Source organism: Equus quagga, unplaced genomic scaffold, assembly GCF_021613505.1.
Source record: "Equus quagga isolate Etosha38 unplaced genomic scaffold, UCLA_HA_Equagga_1.0 145787_RagTag, whole genome shotgun sequence".
Classification (NCBI taxonomy): Eukaryota; Metazoa; Chordata; class Mammalia; order Perissodactyla; family Equidae; genus Equus; species Equus quagga.
The window spans coordinates 1-15,869 of record NW_025796712.1 but is presented as its reverse complement, the minus strand read 5'-3'; the positions used below and the strand labels follow the sequence as shown (position 1 = coordinate 15,869).

Sequence of the window (15,869 nt, the reverse complement as noted above, 5' to 3'; positions counted from 1 at the left end):
GCATGTAGATCATTCAGCATAGTTCTTGGCACGTGGCATTCAATAGTCATTAGCTGTAATAATAAACATAGTCATTATTATTAGCTAGCTTGTTTTAAGACGCCATTTATTCCTTGCTGCTTGCATGTCCCCTTCCCAAAGTAGGTTCCTGGGCAGAATGTCTTGGAACTAAATTCCTGGACACTATCAGAAAGTAAACTCCATGGGGTCAGAGGTGGGACTGTGTTGTTGACTGCTATAACATCAACACCTAGGACAGTGCCTGGCACATAGTAGGTGGTCTATTAATATTTAATTAATAAATGAACAACTTATCAAAATTTTCTCTCCATTTTCCAGTTGTACTCAGAATAGGCTCTCCTCTCAAGAGCACAGCTTTCCTTCAAACTCTCTCCAATGAAGGTTCCTCGTTTAACTACCTCTAATGAGCCTCAGGGTCAGAAGGTAGGGTCAATACCTCTTGCTTCCCGATACCACTATGACATCTTGGAGCGTAGAAAAGGAAACCTTGTTAGCTAATTCCAACATTAGGGTCATACCATGATCAGTCTCCATTAATTGCATTTTGTCTTGTGTATGGCCATATTTTCCTGTATCTTCATTAGCCTAGTAATTTTGGATTACATTCTGAAATTACAAGTGATACACTGTAGAGACTCTGGATTCTGTTATGTTCTGTTGAACAATATGGATTTGTTTTGTTTCAAGGAACAGTTAACTTGGCTATGCTCAGATGCTCAGCTCTGAAATCTCATTTCAGTGCTTTTAGCCTTCGTTGGTACTACTTGGAGTTTTCCAGCAGATTAGTAGTTCAAGAATCAGTCAAAAATTTGGACAGAGTTTGTACATAGAATTTTGGGCTCCCTCTCTGTGGCTACCTCTTTTTTGAGATTCTACTACCACTACCACTAGGCTCTGTAATCACCCTGAACTCCATCCTCTGGTTCTTCAAGTCTGAAAAAGTACAAATTTCTATCTGGGTTTGAGCCACCCCTAAGGCCCTGTCCAGGGCCTGCCTTCAGGCCAAAAGCTATGGGAAACAGGAAATTCCCTTCTCCCAGCTCCCTTCACTGTCTGCCAGTTTTTATTCACTCTCCAGTAATTTCAAGTAATTTTGTTTTTTAAAAATGTTTTGTTCTGAGTTTATAGTGGTTTTGTTTAGGATGCTGGATCCAAAAGGAGCTACTCAACCATTATCAGAATCAGCAAATCCTCACAGCCCTTGTAGAGTATGACTGCTCCACCCTTTTATAAACTTATTTTCTCTTTTGAGTCTGTCGCCTTTATGTCTGTCATGCACCAAGTTTTTCCCTTCTGCCTACTCCCAGTACTACTGGAAAGGAGGCACTTCAGTGGTCATGGGCAGGAGCTATAAAAACAATAAGACAGAAAGAACCTTCACTTTCTTCTTTGGCCTTATCCTTCACTCCATTTCAACCAGCGCTCCCACAGCCTCACCCTAATCCTTGTCAGCACTCTGAAATCTGAAACACGAACATGTCACTCTGACCAAAACCCCTTGTTCTCCAGGTGCATTCACCATCTCATTGCCAATGGCCTCAGTGGTAACAGTGGTTGACAGGGTCTTTGGTAAATGTTCCAAGGAATGAAAAATTGACAGAAGGTCAAGTCTGTCTTCTGTTAAGAGAACTTTTTAAAAAACTTTTAAAAAGCATTTTGGAATTTCCTGTCTCAAGCTTACAGTGAAGTTTTTCAAGAATGACAGGATATCAGGGACTGATTTCTGATGCTTCATAAAGAAAGGAAGAGGCACTTGGCAGTCTAGAGTGGTGGTTGAGGGAATGAAATTCAGAGTTACACAAGGCCTTGTCCAGGCTCTACCCTTATTAGCTTTGGAACGCAAAGAACTCACTTCCCACTCCTTTGGCATTACATAACTTGTTTGCAAAATGGGGATGATAAAACCAACCTTGCAGGCTTGCTGTGACTACTTTTATAAGATCATACTCATAAAAAGCTTCACATAGTAAGGTAATAAGCTCAGTGAATGACATCATTATTAGCAGTACTAGCATTTAAATTGAAAACAAGAAGCTTCACTGAAGATTCTCATTTGGAAATGTTAGAAGGGGGACTTGTCAACACCCCGAATATACAAAATGCACTGAACTGTTTGCTTTAAAAAGGTTATTTTCATGTTATGTCAATTTTGGTTCAATTAAAAAATTAAAGATTCTCACGGGGATGGCCCTGTGGCTGAGTGGTGAAGTTTGCATGCTCTAGTTCAGCGGCCCAGGGTTTTGCTGGTTTGGATCCTGGGCACAGACCTAACACCACTCATCAAGCCATGATGAGGTGGTGTCCCACAGAGCAGAGCCTGAAGGACCTGCAACTAGAATATACAACTATGTTCTCGGGGACTTTGGGGAGAAAAAGAAGAAGAAGAAGAAGAAGAAGAAGAAAAAGAAGAATGGCAACAGGTGTTAGCTCAGGGCCAATCTTTAAAAAAAAAATGTCCTCATTTGAGACAGCATCATAGGTTTCTGGCATACTTATGTACATGATCCTGGTTTTTACTGAGAGATTTGGGTCAGTCTATGAGGTAGAGGATAGAAAGCTAATTGATGAGGCTTGTAAAAGCAACTGGGGGGTGTTGCTGTGAAATGAATGACCAGGCTTGTGAGGGTCTCTCTGCCCACACTGCCATCCTCCCTTCTCCTATCTGTGTACTCCTCCCACAATCCCCAGTTTGAATAACAACTCCTTTAAGAAGGACTCCCAATCTTCAACTCTATGTAGCAAATTATTACTAATAATTACTAATTAATACCAATAGGATCAGTGAGGATTTTAATTTACCCAGGTCTGCTCTCCCACTACTCTAAGAAATCCCTAAGAGAAGGGACTGTGCCTGGTTCAACATGTCCAAAGTTCAATTCATTATCTTCTGCCTCAAACCTGCTCTTGATCTGTGTCCCCAACCAGTAAACAACACTACTATCTATCTCCCACACTGGACTCTTTCCTCACTCTTAACCCACGCACAGCCAACATATAACCAAATAAGAATTAGTTCTTCCTTCCTTATCTTTCTCCAACCCCTCTCTTCCCAGTCAACATGGCTCCATCCTCTCTCACCTGGATGCCTACAGACTCTACTTCCTTATCTCTCAGCTTGTTGTGTCATCTTCTCCAAAGATCTGAAGAATCTTTCTGAAACACAAATCTGGCCATTTTGTTGCCCTGCTTAAAACCCTCTGTGGTTCCCCATTGCCTCAGGACAGAGTCCAAACTCCCCACTAAGTTACAGAAAGTCCATGAATGTCTGGCTCCTGCTGATGGCTCCAGTCTCATCAGTGAACACAGCCTTAGACCTGTATACTCTAACAGCACTCAACAATGCCCCATGGGGCCTCTGGACTTTATACAACTTGATTCCTCTGCTTGGAACTCTCCCTCCCAGGTCTCCCTTTTCTTCTATGGAAAATTCCCACTTAGGCCCCAGTGGCTTAACCTGAACCTACAAGTTTGAATCAGGTGCCATATCTGGGCTCCTACAGACGTCTGTAACTCTCCTATTCCAGCTCTGACTTCTCTTCCTGTGCCTTCTCATCTCAGCACTGGACCCTCTGCCTGGGCCTTCTCCTCCCAGCTGTGACCCTTGTGCCTGGGCCTTCTCATCCCAGCACTGTCCCTTCTGAGCTGTCATATCTTGTTACTGGTCTGTCTCCCTCTCTGGAACAGGAGCTCCATGAGGGCAGAGCCCAGGCGTGTGTTGGTCATTCTCTGTGTCCTCAGCAGCACTCAGCACAGAATGGCACAGAGAAGTTGGTTTGGTGCACACTGGCTCAATGACTCTGTTAATGGCTTAGGAGGCTGGGGGTGACATTGTGGGAAAGAGTATTTTCTGGGAGGATATTTAAATTGATTCAATGGTAGTGACTTGCTTCAAAATGCTCTCAAGACACACCTGTCCTATGGAGGCTTTTTCTACCTAGTGTGACCCTTGAAACCCAAAGGAGGTAATACCCTGAAAAATTAGGGAACCAACTAGTTTTAAGGTGAGAAATGGAGCTGGGGCAGGGCTGTGCTTGAATACAAACACAGGCACAAGCAGATCTCAGACGCACATGTGTATATAACATGGCTCGCATGCCTACATACTACACTAGAATGCATGCAAAAACATCCATATACTCATATATAGTCACCAGTTGTAATGCACAGAAACATGAATATAGAGTCATACATCATGTAGATATCCCCCAACAGGCGTGTAGAAAGCATGCCAACAGACAGACACAGACATGGGCATGCATTCAGGTACACTGGCATGGACATGCACACACCCTGTCATGCATCACACAGATGTGCATATATAGACATAAACAGGTACAGACACCCACTCATGCACAAACACAAACTCCACAAAGACATGCATCTGCATAAATGCATATATCAACATGGACATGCTGAAACACAAATGCACACAGACATGCAAAGACACCCCAACTATGCACTGACAATGACACATACAGTTATGTGTCACTTATGATGGGGATGCGTTCTGAGAAATGCATCATAGGTGATTTCATCGTTTTGTGAACATCATAGAGTACCATTACACAACCTAGATGGTATAACCTACTACACAGCTAGGCTCTATGGTACTAATCTTAGGGGACCACCATCATACAGGTGATCCACTGTTGACCGAAATGTCATCATGTGGCATGTGACTGTGTACAGATGTATACCTGAGAAGAAACGTGACAGAAGCATCTAGGAGAATCCACTGGACAAAATGATGCAATCATAAATAGAGTCAGAAGCACATGGGAGAGAGAGAGAGAGAGAGGGAGAGAGAGAAAGAGAGAGGTGGATGGACAAAGACTTGTGCAGAGCTTCATGCCCATCCGGAACAATCTGAGTCTCTAACCTTGACCCAGCCTTACTCAGGAACTGCCTAATCCACCACCCTCCACGGGGCCGCCCAGATCAATGTCTTATTCCCAGGTTCAGCAAGTCAGCTCAGCTGCGCTGAGGAAGAAATGGGGAGGGAGGTTCCCCCAAAACTTTCTCTCTCTTCCTCCTTTCCCAAAGGGAAAGCTGTGGGAACTAGACTAAAGAATGTAAAAGTGAGAAGGGGGTTTAGTGATCCTCTCATCCATCTCCTTCATCTCGTGGATTAATAACAAGAACAGCTAATATTTATTGAGCACTTACCATCCTGGACTCAACATGCATTAAGCCATTGACTCCTCACTAAAATAGCCTAAGAGGTGACCACTGTTATTGGCCCCCTAAGGCTCAGAAAGTTGAGGTTACGTGTTCAAGATCACACAACAAAGATGGATAAGGTTAAGATTCCAATCCATGTCATAATTTTGCTCTCAACTAGTGTACTATTCATCCAGAGAGGACAAGAGATTTTCCTGGGTTCACACTAGCTTACCCTAGAAGCCCATTCCAGGGCACCCCACACTGGCACAAGTCATGCTTCTGAGGGAGAAAGTGGGTGATGACAGACACTGATCTCTTATTCCATGTTCCAGGGTCATCAACAAGCTAACCTCACTTGACTTCTCTGTCCCCAAATACTTCTTCCAGTCTTCCTGTCTCACCCTCTCCCTGTCCAGCTCATGGCAGCCTGTCTGAACACTCAGTGCGCTTTCTGGTGCCAACCTCACAGAGAAACAAACTCCCCCAAATTCTAGTTCCCTCATTGTTAAGGAAAAAAGGGGATTGGAGGAGCCAATCCAGATGCAGGTTGGTGATGGGATTGGGGGGATCAATACCTGCGGAGCCCACACTAATCCTTTTTCCCTTCTCTTCCCCCTCCAAAAGCAGCAAACAACTGTCCTCCCTCAGCTTTGTTCTCTTCTCTTAGTTCCCTCCCCACAGGACTCAGCGTTCAGCAGCCTAGAATGCTTTGAGCAAAATGCCAGTCCTGGGGGTGCCAACCTCACCCTCCTGCCCTTGTCCAAGGTGAGAGGTGGCACTTGAGTCGGGTAGTCCACTGTCAGAGCCTGCCCAGCACCCAGGTGGGGCCCCTTTCAGGCCCACATAGGACCAATCTCAGCTCCTGCCTGATGCTCATGTCAGAGCCTGCTGAGACTAAGTTCAGAGCCTATACGGTGCCATCCTTATGTCCTCCTGAGGCCAGCCTCAATGACCACCTGGGCCTACCTAAAGAGCCCTTTTGGTACCAGAAGTGGCTCTATTAATGCTCTCTTGGTATCAAGTTCAGTGCCAACATGTTTTCAATCCTGGTGTCTACCAGGGGTCCAACTCAATACCAACATGATGCCGTTCCCTCTCCAGGCTGACTTGACGCCAGTGTAATCTCTGTGTCCAATGCTGAAGCCAATCTCAGCACTTACCTGTTGCTAAACTTGGTCTCCCCTTCCCCCAGGCTGGGCTATACCAGTCAATGATGAAGAAGGGAAGAGAGTTCAAATTCTAGGTCTCTCACTTCTACCTGTGTGACCTCAAACAAGGGGCTTTATGGAGTTCTGGTCTTCTGAACTGCAAAATTAGGATGATGATGAACCAGCCCCGTTGTTGTAATGATTTGATAAGATCGTGTATATGTAGACTTAATTTTCACAGTTAGTTTCACCAAAGAGCAACTGTCATTATTAGTAAGGAAGAATGACAAAGAGGGAAGGACAGCAGGGCTACTCATCTTTTCTCTACTTCCACTTTCAAAATCCCTGGACCCATCTCTGTTCCCGACACTGGACTTTACCCAAATCTCTCCTGCTATAGTTCCCTCTGTCAGCTAATAACAGCCCTGAAAAATCAGGAATTACCTCTAAAGGGAGCTTCAGACATCCTCAAATACTTACCTTCTCTTCTCAAATACTCCCTTTACATTGGTGGGAAAACTCAGTCCCAGAAAGGGGGCATAAGAGTGCAGAGCAGGAGAGACGGGAGTCACATGTGGGCCGTGTACCCAGTCTCTGTTTTCTGTCCCCTTATGCCTATATATAAAATGGGAAACATTAAGAATGACAATAATAACAGTAATGAGGTAATCAACCTAGTGAGCTTCCTGAAGGATCTGGGAAGGGGGCCAGTGGAGCTCTCCGTAAATTATAATGCTTGAGACAGTAGGTACTTTTTGGTATCATGCTGGTAGTTTTCATCACTATTTACACAAGTCCTGCCAAGTCCCTCTGCCAACTAGGATCATACTTCTCTCCTATTCTGTGGAAATTTTCACTGAAATGTGACTCTGGACTTCAACCTCTTTTCCAACCAGAGATGGGCAATTCTGTCACCTATCCTGACCTTGCTTTGCCATCTCACTGAGGATTCTGGGCAGTAAGAGGTGGCAATGTGTCCAAAACAACAGTGGGTCAGTACCTGGGGTCAGGTGCTGACTCACTGATCCAGCTGCACTCTCTGTATACTTTTCCACCCAGGAACCCCACAGCCACAGCCTGGGGTTCTTCCTCACCTCAAGATCCTCAAATCCATTCCCCGGAACCTCACCTCCTGAGACCTTTAAACCTACATCCCTCCTCAACAAAAGACCTCCAAATCAAGAACCACACATCCTACCTCATTCCAAAATCCTAAATCCAGATCTTTAGATTCTTCCCTCTTGAGACCCCAAAATCCACAACTTTTGGTTGCCTTCTCACACTGAGACTCCAAATCTCAAGCTCAGGACCCTCTTCACCATGCAAATACTCTAAGCATTCAGTTGTGGCATTTATCTACCGCTTCCCATACTGAAGTCCACAGCACTGGGGTGGCCCCTCTTGAGGGGCCACAAATTCAGTTTTGGGCCCAATCCCTGTTCATCTGCCCTGGGGTCCCCCTCCTCCTTCCCTGCTGGCTGTGCCCAAGCTAGGCAGGGAGTATGGTTGGAGGTGTAGTTTGGAGGTGAAATGAGACAATTACACCATCAGGACCAAAATCCACCATCTCTCCCAGGTAGTATAAAGGCAAACCTTCCCAGCCATCGCCATCTGGCTGTCACTTTCAGGGCCACCATGCTGGCCTCAGGGCTGCTTCTGGTGGCTTTGCTGGCCTGCCTGGTTTTAATGGTTTTCATGTCAGTCTGGTGGCAGAGGGAGCTCTGGGGAAAGCTGCCTCCTGGACCCACCCCATGCCCTTCATCGGGAACTACCTGCAGCTGGACACAGAGCAGATATGCGACTCCCTCATGAAGGTGCCATCAGAGGGAGATGGGTGGAATGGTGTGGGGGTGTGTGCCTAACCAGTTTGGCTAGGATTTTGAGGCAGAGGATTGACAAAGTTGGACCAGAGTTTCAGGAAAGGGGAATTTTGAAGGTTCAGCATCAGGATCCTAGGCAGGAAACACCAGATCTTGGGATCTCCAGCCTCTTGCCTGTGAGAACCTATGGGGAAATGCATCTTAGTGCTTGAGGCCTGGGTACAGGGCCAGTTCAGAGTTGGGGCTGCTCCCTCTAACCACTCCCACCTCCATCAGATCAGCAAGCGCTATGGGCCAGTGTGCATGGTTCACCTGGGGCCCCGGAGGGTCGTGGTGCTGCGTGGATACGAAGCTGTAAAGGAGGCTCTGATAGACCAGGCAGAGGAATTCAGTGGACGAGGAGAGCTGGCCGTTGCTGACCGGATCTTCAAAGGCTATGGTGAGAGGGACTGGTGGGGGAATGTGGGCAGGCTGACTTTGTGACCTCAGTGGGGTCTCCAGTCTTCTTCTTGCTCCCCCATCCCCTCAGGCTGTGACAGAGCCTTCTTCTGTCTTCTCTGGCCCCATCTCTGTTCATTGGTGCCTCTTCTCTTGTCTCTAAATTATCTTAGAGTTTATGCCTCTCTGCTTCTCCCTGCCTGTCTCTGCCCCATCTCTCTGTTCCTTCTCACTAGATGTCTCTTCTTTCTCTGTAACTGTTAGAACCTCTTGATTTCTGCTTTGGAACCCTTGTCTTCTGTCACCGTGTGTCTTTTGTCTTTTTCTTCTTCTCAGCTTCTGTGCTTCCTTGTGTTTCTCTCTCCCTCTCCCACTCTTTCTCCTTCCTTAATCTTAGAATCTCACATTATTTCTGCTTCAAAGTCCCCATGCTTCTGTCTCCTGGTGAGTCTCTCCTCTCTCCAGACCACCTGTGTTTCTCTCTCCATATTTTCCTTTCTTCTCTAGGCTCAGTTTTAGAATGTTTCACAATTTTATATATACCTCTCAAAACTCCACATATCTCACTTGCCTCCCTCCCCTCCCCTCTTCTCATGAGTGTCTGTATATCTCCGTTTCTCTGTGCATCTGTCTTGCTTCTCTCCTTCTGATTCTTTTCTTCCAAGTCAGTCTCTCTTTCTGTATTTCTCTGACTCTGAGTCTCTATATCTCCCTCTTTCTGCTGTTTCTCTCTCTGCTGGCTTTCTCTCAGAGTCTCTCCATCTTTCACCTGCTCCCTCTCTCTCTGCTCAGCTCTCCCTACTTCTCAGGATCCCCTGGGGCTGGTCTGTGTTGTGCCCCTGCCCCTCTCTGCCCTTTCTCCACTCCTATGCTCCCTCCCCAGGCGTGGCATTCAGCAACGGGGAGCGGGCCAAGCAGCTCAGGCGCTTCTCCATCACCACACTGAGGGACTTCGGAGTGGGTAAGCGTGGCATTGAGGAGCGCATCCAGGAGGAGGCGGGCTTCCTCATTGAGGCCTTCCAGAGCATGCGTGGTGAGTGGGGGACCCTGGAGTATTCGGGAAGGAGGAGAAAAACACCTGATGGGGACACATGCATTCTTGCCTGGGAAGGGGACTAGGTTGGGGGAAGGTGTCAGGCTTTCAGCTCTGGGGTCTGGTGCTGGAAAGTTTGGCTCTTCACGTCAGTGGCTCCCTCAAATTTTCAGACTGGCAACTGACTGCTGAGTTGACTCTTCCCCAAATCCATCTCTCCCCGATCCCATCCCACTCCCCAGGCAACTTCATTGATCCCACCTTCTTCCTGAGCCAAGCTGTCTCCAATGTCATCAGCTCTATTGTCTTTGGGAACCGCTTTGACTATGAGGACAAAGAGTTCCTGTCACTGCTGCGTATGATGCACGGAAGCTTCCAGTTCACAGCTACATCTACGGGGCAGGTAACCCATCCCAGTATGGCTCTACCAGGTCCCTACTACAACATGCCAAGTCCTCTTCCACGTGGAGACAGGTGTCCCAAACTCCCAATCTCCTCCAGACAAGGTCCCTCAAGTCCAGCCCCGACTCTTGGACAACTGGACAGTTGCATCAGATTCAGGACAGGCTCCCAATACCCAATCTCCACTGACACCTGGATATCTCAACAGATGCCCTGATCCCCCCCCCCCCCCCCACACACACACAAAAGCAAACCAGAGCCTGCAGGCAAGATTCATGCTTTCAACCAAGTTCTCTCGCTTGGGCAGGTGTTTCCATCCCAACTTACCTTAATACCTCACAGGTGCCCCTTGTTAAGATATTCCTTCTTTCCATCTGAATTTCTTAACATCTGGAATAGTAACCACCTCAGCCCACCCCCTAAATACCTGAACACCTGGTGCTGCAAAATGAAGCCCACCAAAATCATTTGATATCTACACACATATCCAAACTAGTCCACTGGAATATCTAGACAAAAGCCTGCTGTCTAGCCCACTAAAATATCTGAACATCTAGACAGGTACCCCAACGAAGACCCCTAAACACTTAAACACCTGGATAGATTGTTCCACAAACACCCAAATAAATGTCCCTCAACCCAGCCCTGTTAAACACCCATAGAAAGGACCCTTATCGGGCAATTTGAATATCTGAACACCTGAAGAAGTATCTCCTCCACTTTAACACCTGCACTTCAGCACAACTTTACTACCTGAACACCTGTACAGAAGCCTCCAATCTAGATCCCCAAAATATCTGCACAGTTGTCTCCTACTGAGCCCACCTGAATGTCTAAACACCTAGACAACTGACCGCCCACACCAGTGCCACCTGAATAGGTAAACACTTGGACAGGTGTCTCCCAACCCAACCTAACCTGAATATTTGAAAATCTAGATCTGTGCTCCCATCCAGACCCATCTGAATATCTGAACCCTGGATATGTGTCTCAATCCATCTCACCTAAATTCTTAGACAGGAATGCTCACACTTACCTCATGTGAAAACTTAGATATCTATTCCCATCCAGCCCCATCTAAATACCTCAACACCTGGGCAGGTGCCTTTAACCCAGTGCCTTCCTGGCCCTGAGACAGGTCCCACTGCCATCGAGTCCTGCCCACTAACAACTGTCCTTCCCTTTTCTTCCTCTGTCCCCCACTCTTAGCTCTATGAGATGTTCTACTCAGTGATGAAACACCTGCCAGGGCCACAGCAACAGGCCTTTAAGGAGCTGCAGGGCCTGGAGGACTTCATAGCCAAGAAGGTGGAGCAGAACCAACGCACCCTGGATCCCAACTCCCCGCGCAACTTCATCGACTCCTTCCTCATCCGCATGCAGCAGGTACACCCCAGCAGCCAGGTGGGCAGGTCCAAAGCCAGGCAGAGGGAAATCAGGCTGGGGATGGAGGAGAACAGAGGCCCATTCGAATGAGTCCCCTATCACAATAAACCTCACAATCCAAGTTATAATTAGCCGCCACTGTTCCATCTACTGAGCCCTTACCCAGGGCCAGTCGTGTGCATGCAAATCATAACAGCAAGCACTTCCATAACACTACCATGTGCCAGGCACTATGTTAAGTGCTTCACGGTATTCGCCTACTTAAAACTCAGAACAGCTCTTGAAGGAGGTTCTATTATGACCGCAGTTTTACAACTGAGGGAAGTGAGGCCTAGGGAGTATAAGTGGACTGCCTGATGTCACACAGCAAGGAAGCAGTGGAACTAGGTTAAATCCTGGTGTCCTTCACGTTTGGCCTGGTGCTTTTAGCCACCATGTTCTCTTACCTTTCGTACCCTGGTTATCAGATGCACCTGTGCGGACAGGTGACTTTCTTTACCATGAGACAGTGGAGGGGGGGGTGTCCCCTCCCCCATCTGGAGGTCAATCTCGCTTTTGTGAAGAAAGGAGAGGAGACTTTATGGAGTCTCGAAGTTCAAGGTGAAAGGAGCAAGGGAGGGATTTCTCCATAGTAAGGTTCAAGAATTTTAGTGAAGGAATAGGATGCTGTTGCTTAAAATTCTGTGTCTGTGTCTCAGAAAATTGGTCTCTCTTTAACCTTCTCTGAATCATTCTATCATGCCATCTCTGTGCCTCTTTTTCACTCAGTGTCTCTCACTATCCCTCTCTTTCTAAATATTCCTACCAAAAAAGGTGACCACTAAGCTGATAATTAAAAGACAGATAGTCAGCCAGCAGAGAATGTGAGAAGAGCAAATCAGGCAGAGCCACCAGCCAGGGAAAAGGCTTGCAGACCAGAGAAAGCCTGGCAGAACTAGGATCCCTCTTCCCACCTTTGTTCTGGATTTAGGAGAAGCAGGCCCTAAAGAAAAACCTCAGAAGGGCCCTGAGACCATGGAGGAGTGAGCTTGTCCTGAAGCCTCCTCTCGCTGCGGGAGCAGAAGAACCCCAACACGGAGTTCTGCTTGAAGAACCTGGTGCTGACCACGTTGAACCTCTTCATTGGTGGCACAGAGACGGTCAGCATAACCCTGCGTTATGGCTTCCTGCTGCTGATGAAGCACCCAGATATAGAGGGTACGGCTGGAGGGTGCATGAAAGTGGGGGTCACAGATCCTCAAAAATCCTGTAAGCCCACGGCAATGTTCCCAACTCTCTCAGATCCCCGGATCCTCAGACACGCCCTGCTATCCCGAGACTGGGTGATATTTAGCTGATGGGCACCAGTCAAGTTTCACCAGCTGTTAAAATATTTGAAATATCAGAATTGATTGGATGGCTCCTATGCTAAGCCTACCGAGTGCCACTCCCTGCCCTGATTGCAGACCATCCCCAAAGACTCCTCCCTTGGACTTTTCCTATGATTCTGGTACGATCAGGTGAACAGAGACCTGGGCTAACAATGCGTATGGCAGATGTCTGTTTTGAACACGTAAATGTCACAAATGGACGTATAGTTGTTCACACTTGGACTATCATCCCGGCCCTCAGACCCCTAGATACCTAAACATAGTCCCTTCCTCCCCCCAGCCAAGGTTCATGAGGAGATTGATCGAGTGATTGGCAAGAACCGTCAGCCCAAGTTTGAGGACCGGGCCAAGATGCCATACACAGAGGCAGTGATCCACGAAATCCAAAGATTTGGAGATGTGATCCCCATGAGCCTGGCCCGTAGAGTTACCAAGGATATCAAGTTTCGGGGCTTCCTCATCCCCAAGGTGCTGCTCTGCCCTGCCTAGAGGGACCTCCAATCTGCTCCCTGTGACCCCATCCCCCTTAGAAGCTCCTCAGCCCCTGTCCGACTCCCTCAGTCAAAGACTCCCAACCACCACATCCCTTCAACCTTCCCACTCAGAGACTCCTGAATTCCATCTCTCCGCCGACCTCTTGCCTCAGGGAATATGAACCCCATGTTCCCCAAATGTCCTCTCTCAGAGAACATGAACCCCCATGTCACTCCAGCCTCCTGCCTTGAGAGACATGAACTGCTTGTCCTCCAGACCTCAAGCCTCAAGAGTCATGGAATTCGTGTTCTTCAAACTTCCCTTCTCAGGGAAGAAACTTCCCGTCCCCTGAACTTCCTATCTCAGAGACTATGACCACCCATTACCCCAAACCTTTGGCCTCGGAAACACAGACCCCATGAAGCACAAACTTCCTACCTCAGGGACGTGAATCTCAAGTCCCTCAAAGGACCCGAACTCCCATGTCTCCCATTTCTCTTTATCTGGGCTGCTCAAATTCCCCCTCCAACCCCCATGGGCTTTCTGCACACCCATCTCCTACTCTGCCTTATCAAATCCTCTGGCCTCCTCCCCACCAGGGCACTGAAGTGTTCCTTATGCTGGGCTCCGTCCTGAGAGACCCCAAGTTCTTCTCCAATCCCCACGATTTCAACCCCCAGCACTTCCTGGATGAGAAGGGGCAGTTTAAGAAGAGTGATGCTTTTGTGCCTTTCTCCATTGGTAAGAGACCACTATCTGCTGCCAAGCCACCACTCACACCCAACGGGGACTCCTTCTTTTTCTGAGGTGTAGCCTGGTATCCTTCTCCACCTTGGAAGTCCCTCTTAGAATCTACCTTGGAGGCAACCAGTTGCAACTACCCTAACTACCAAGTACCTGGGTCCAGGAAAAAGCAAAGGGATGCTTATACCCCTTTCAGAGCTGGGGAAAACCAAGGCCTAGTGTGAGTTAGAGATTTGTCCCAGGTCACTTAAATTCTTCAGATGGCTGGGAAGGAGATGACAGCATAGCAGCCATATTTGAGAGCATATTCAAGGAGAAGGGGCATCTAAAGTTCTCATTGTTACAGCTTGGTATAGCTCACCCCCATCCCAGGTACACTGGAGAATGAGGCTCAGAGAGGGTTAGAGACTTCTCAGAAATGTCTCAGGCCACGATATTCCAGCCCCTCCTCCCGGAGAGAATGCAGCTGGCGTCTGGTAGTGGGTCGAGTCAGTGGTGAGAGTTGGCCTCACCTCCACACCTCCCATCTCGTCTCTTCAGGAAAGCGGCACTGCTTTGGAGAAGGCCTGGCTAGAATGGAGCTCTTTCTCTTCCTCACCACCATCATGCAGAATTTCTGCTTCAAGCACTCTCAGTCGCCCCAGGATATCGACGTGTCCCCGAAACACGTGGGCTTTGTCAGCATCCCAAGAAACTACACCATGAGCCTCCAGCCCCGCTAAGCCAGGGCTGTGCCAGGACAGGGCTAGTGGGAGCAGGAATTCGGGGAGAGGGAGCCTGGGTTTGGCTAGCTGGAAGGTGGGGCCAGCGGGAGGGGCGGGGCTAAGGAGGGGGTTGGGCTGGGGGGAGTTTCGAGGGGCAAGGTGGATAGGAGTGGAAGAAGAAAGAGAACGGGCTGTGTCTGTTCACCTTGCTAGAGCTAGCTCCTTCAGAGCTGGGGTGAGAGGAAGGGATACCTTACCCTAGATTGTGAAGAAGAAGAGCAGCTATTATTTACTGAGCAAGTGCTCCGTGTCAGCTCTCTGCTGAAAGCATTACACGCTCACCTCACTTAATGCTCACAAACCTGTAAGACAGGGATCAGTGTTCATGCCATTTTACAGTTGACAGAGCTGAGGCTCAGACAGATGAAGTCTCTGTCCTGGGTCCTACAGAACACAGTAAGTGCCCAGCAAGTACTTGACCACAGATCTGTGCAGGGATCGCTCTACTTGGCCCACAGTCTATTGGCTAGATTCTCAAAAGACACCCCTTCCTCACACGAAAAACAGCAGTTTAGTTTATTACTGAACAGCCTGAACAGCTCTGTCCAGGGGCTTTTTTCCAGAACCCTGACAGGCAGCTGACCTGGCTTCACTACACACTTGCCCACACTCTTGCTCATTCGTGCACACTTTGGATGCCAGGGAATACTTCATGCCTCCCACCAGATAAGGCCACTGTGTCAATCAGAGTCAGACCTGGGGACAGTAGTCAGACCTCTTTGTGAAGTGGTTGAGGGAGAGAAACACTTTCAGAGAATTCTAGGAGAACTTTAGTCATAGCACAGCCATGTGCATGTGTGTGTGTGTAAGCAGGCATGTGTGCATACTGGGATATGATTGTATGTTGGCCTGAGAGTATGGATGAACTCATATTTCCTATGAGATTTTGAAGGCAGGGCTCTGTCTGATGGATCTGGGGTCTTATCTCCAGATCTGGGACTTAAGTGTCTCAGAGTCACCTGCCTCCTCTTGAATACGTTAGTGTATGTTCCCTTAGAAGCGGCATCGGCCTTAGGTCCGTGTGTTAGATCTAGAGTCAGATGTAGCCATACATCTAAATGCTACACAGACCCCACCCTCACAAAACTTGCTGGACTTGAAGGACC

The 15,869-nt window shown here is 47.9% G+C and overlaps 1 protein-coding gene across 1 annotated transcript; it reads left to right on the top strand.

Moving 5' to 3' along the window:
- Window positions 1–7,891: 7,891 nt before the first annotated feature.
- On the top strand, window positions 7,892–14,760 carry LOC124232897 (cytochrome P450 2A13-like). The gene is given in 11 exon segments (XM_046649806.1): window positions 7,892–8,082; window positions 8,085–8,146; window positions 8,429–8,591; window positions 9,474–9,623; window positions 9,866–10,026; window positions 11,235–11,411; window positions 11,698–11,700; window positions 12,470–12,608; window positions 13,062–13,249; window positions 13,855–13,996; window positions 14,540–14,760. Coding segments are annotated over 11 exon segments (1,482 nt in total). The 5' UTR covers window positions 7,892–7,967; the 3' UTR covers window positions 14,722–14,760.
- Window positions 14,761–15,869: the final 1,109 nt, after the last annotated feature.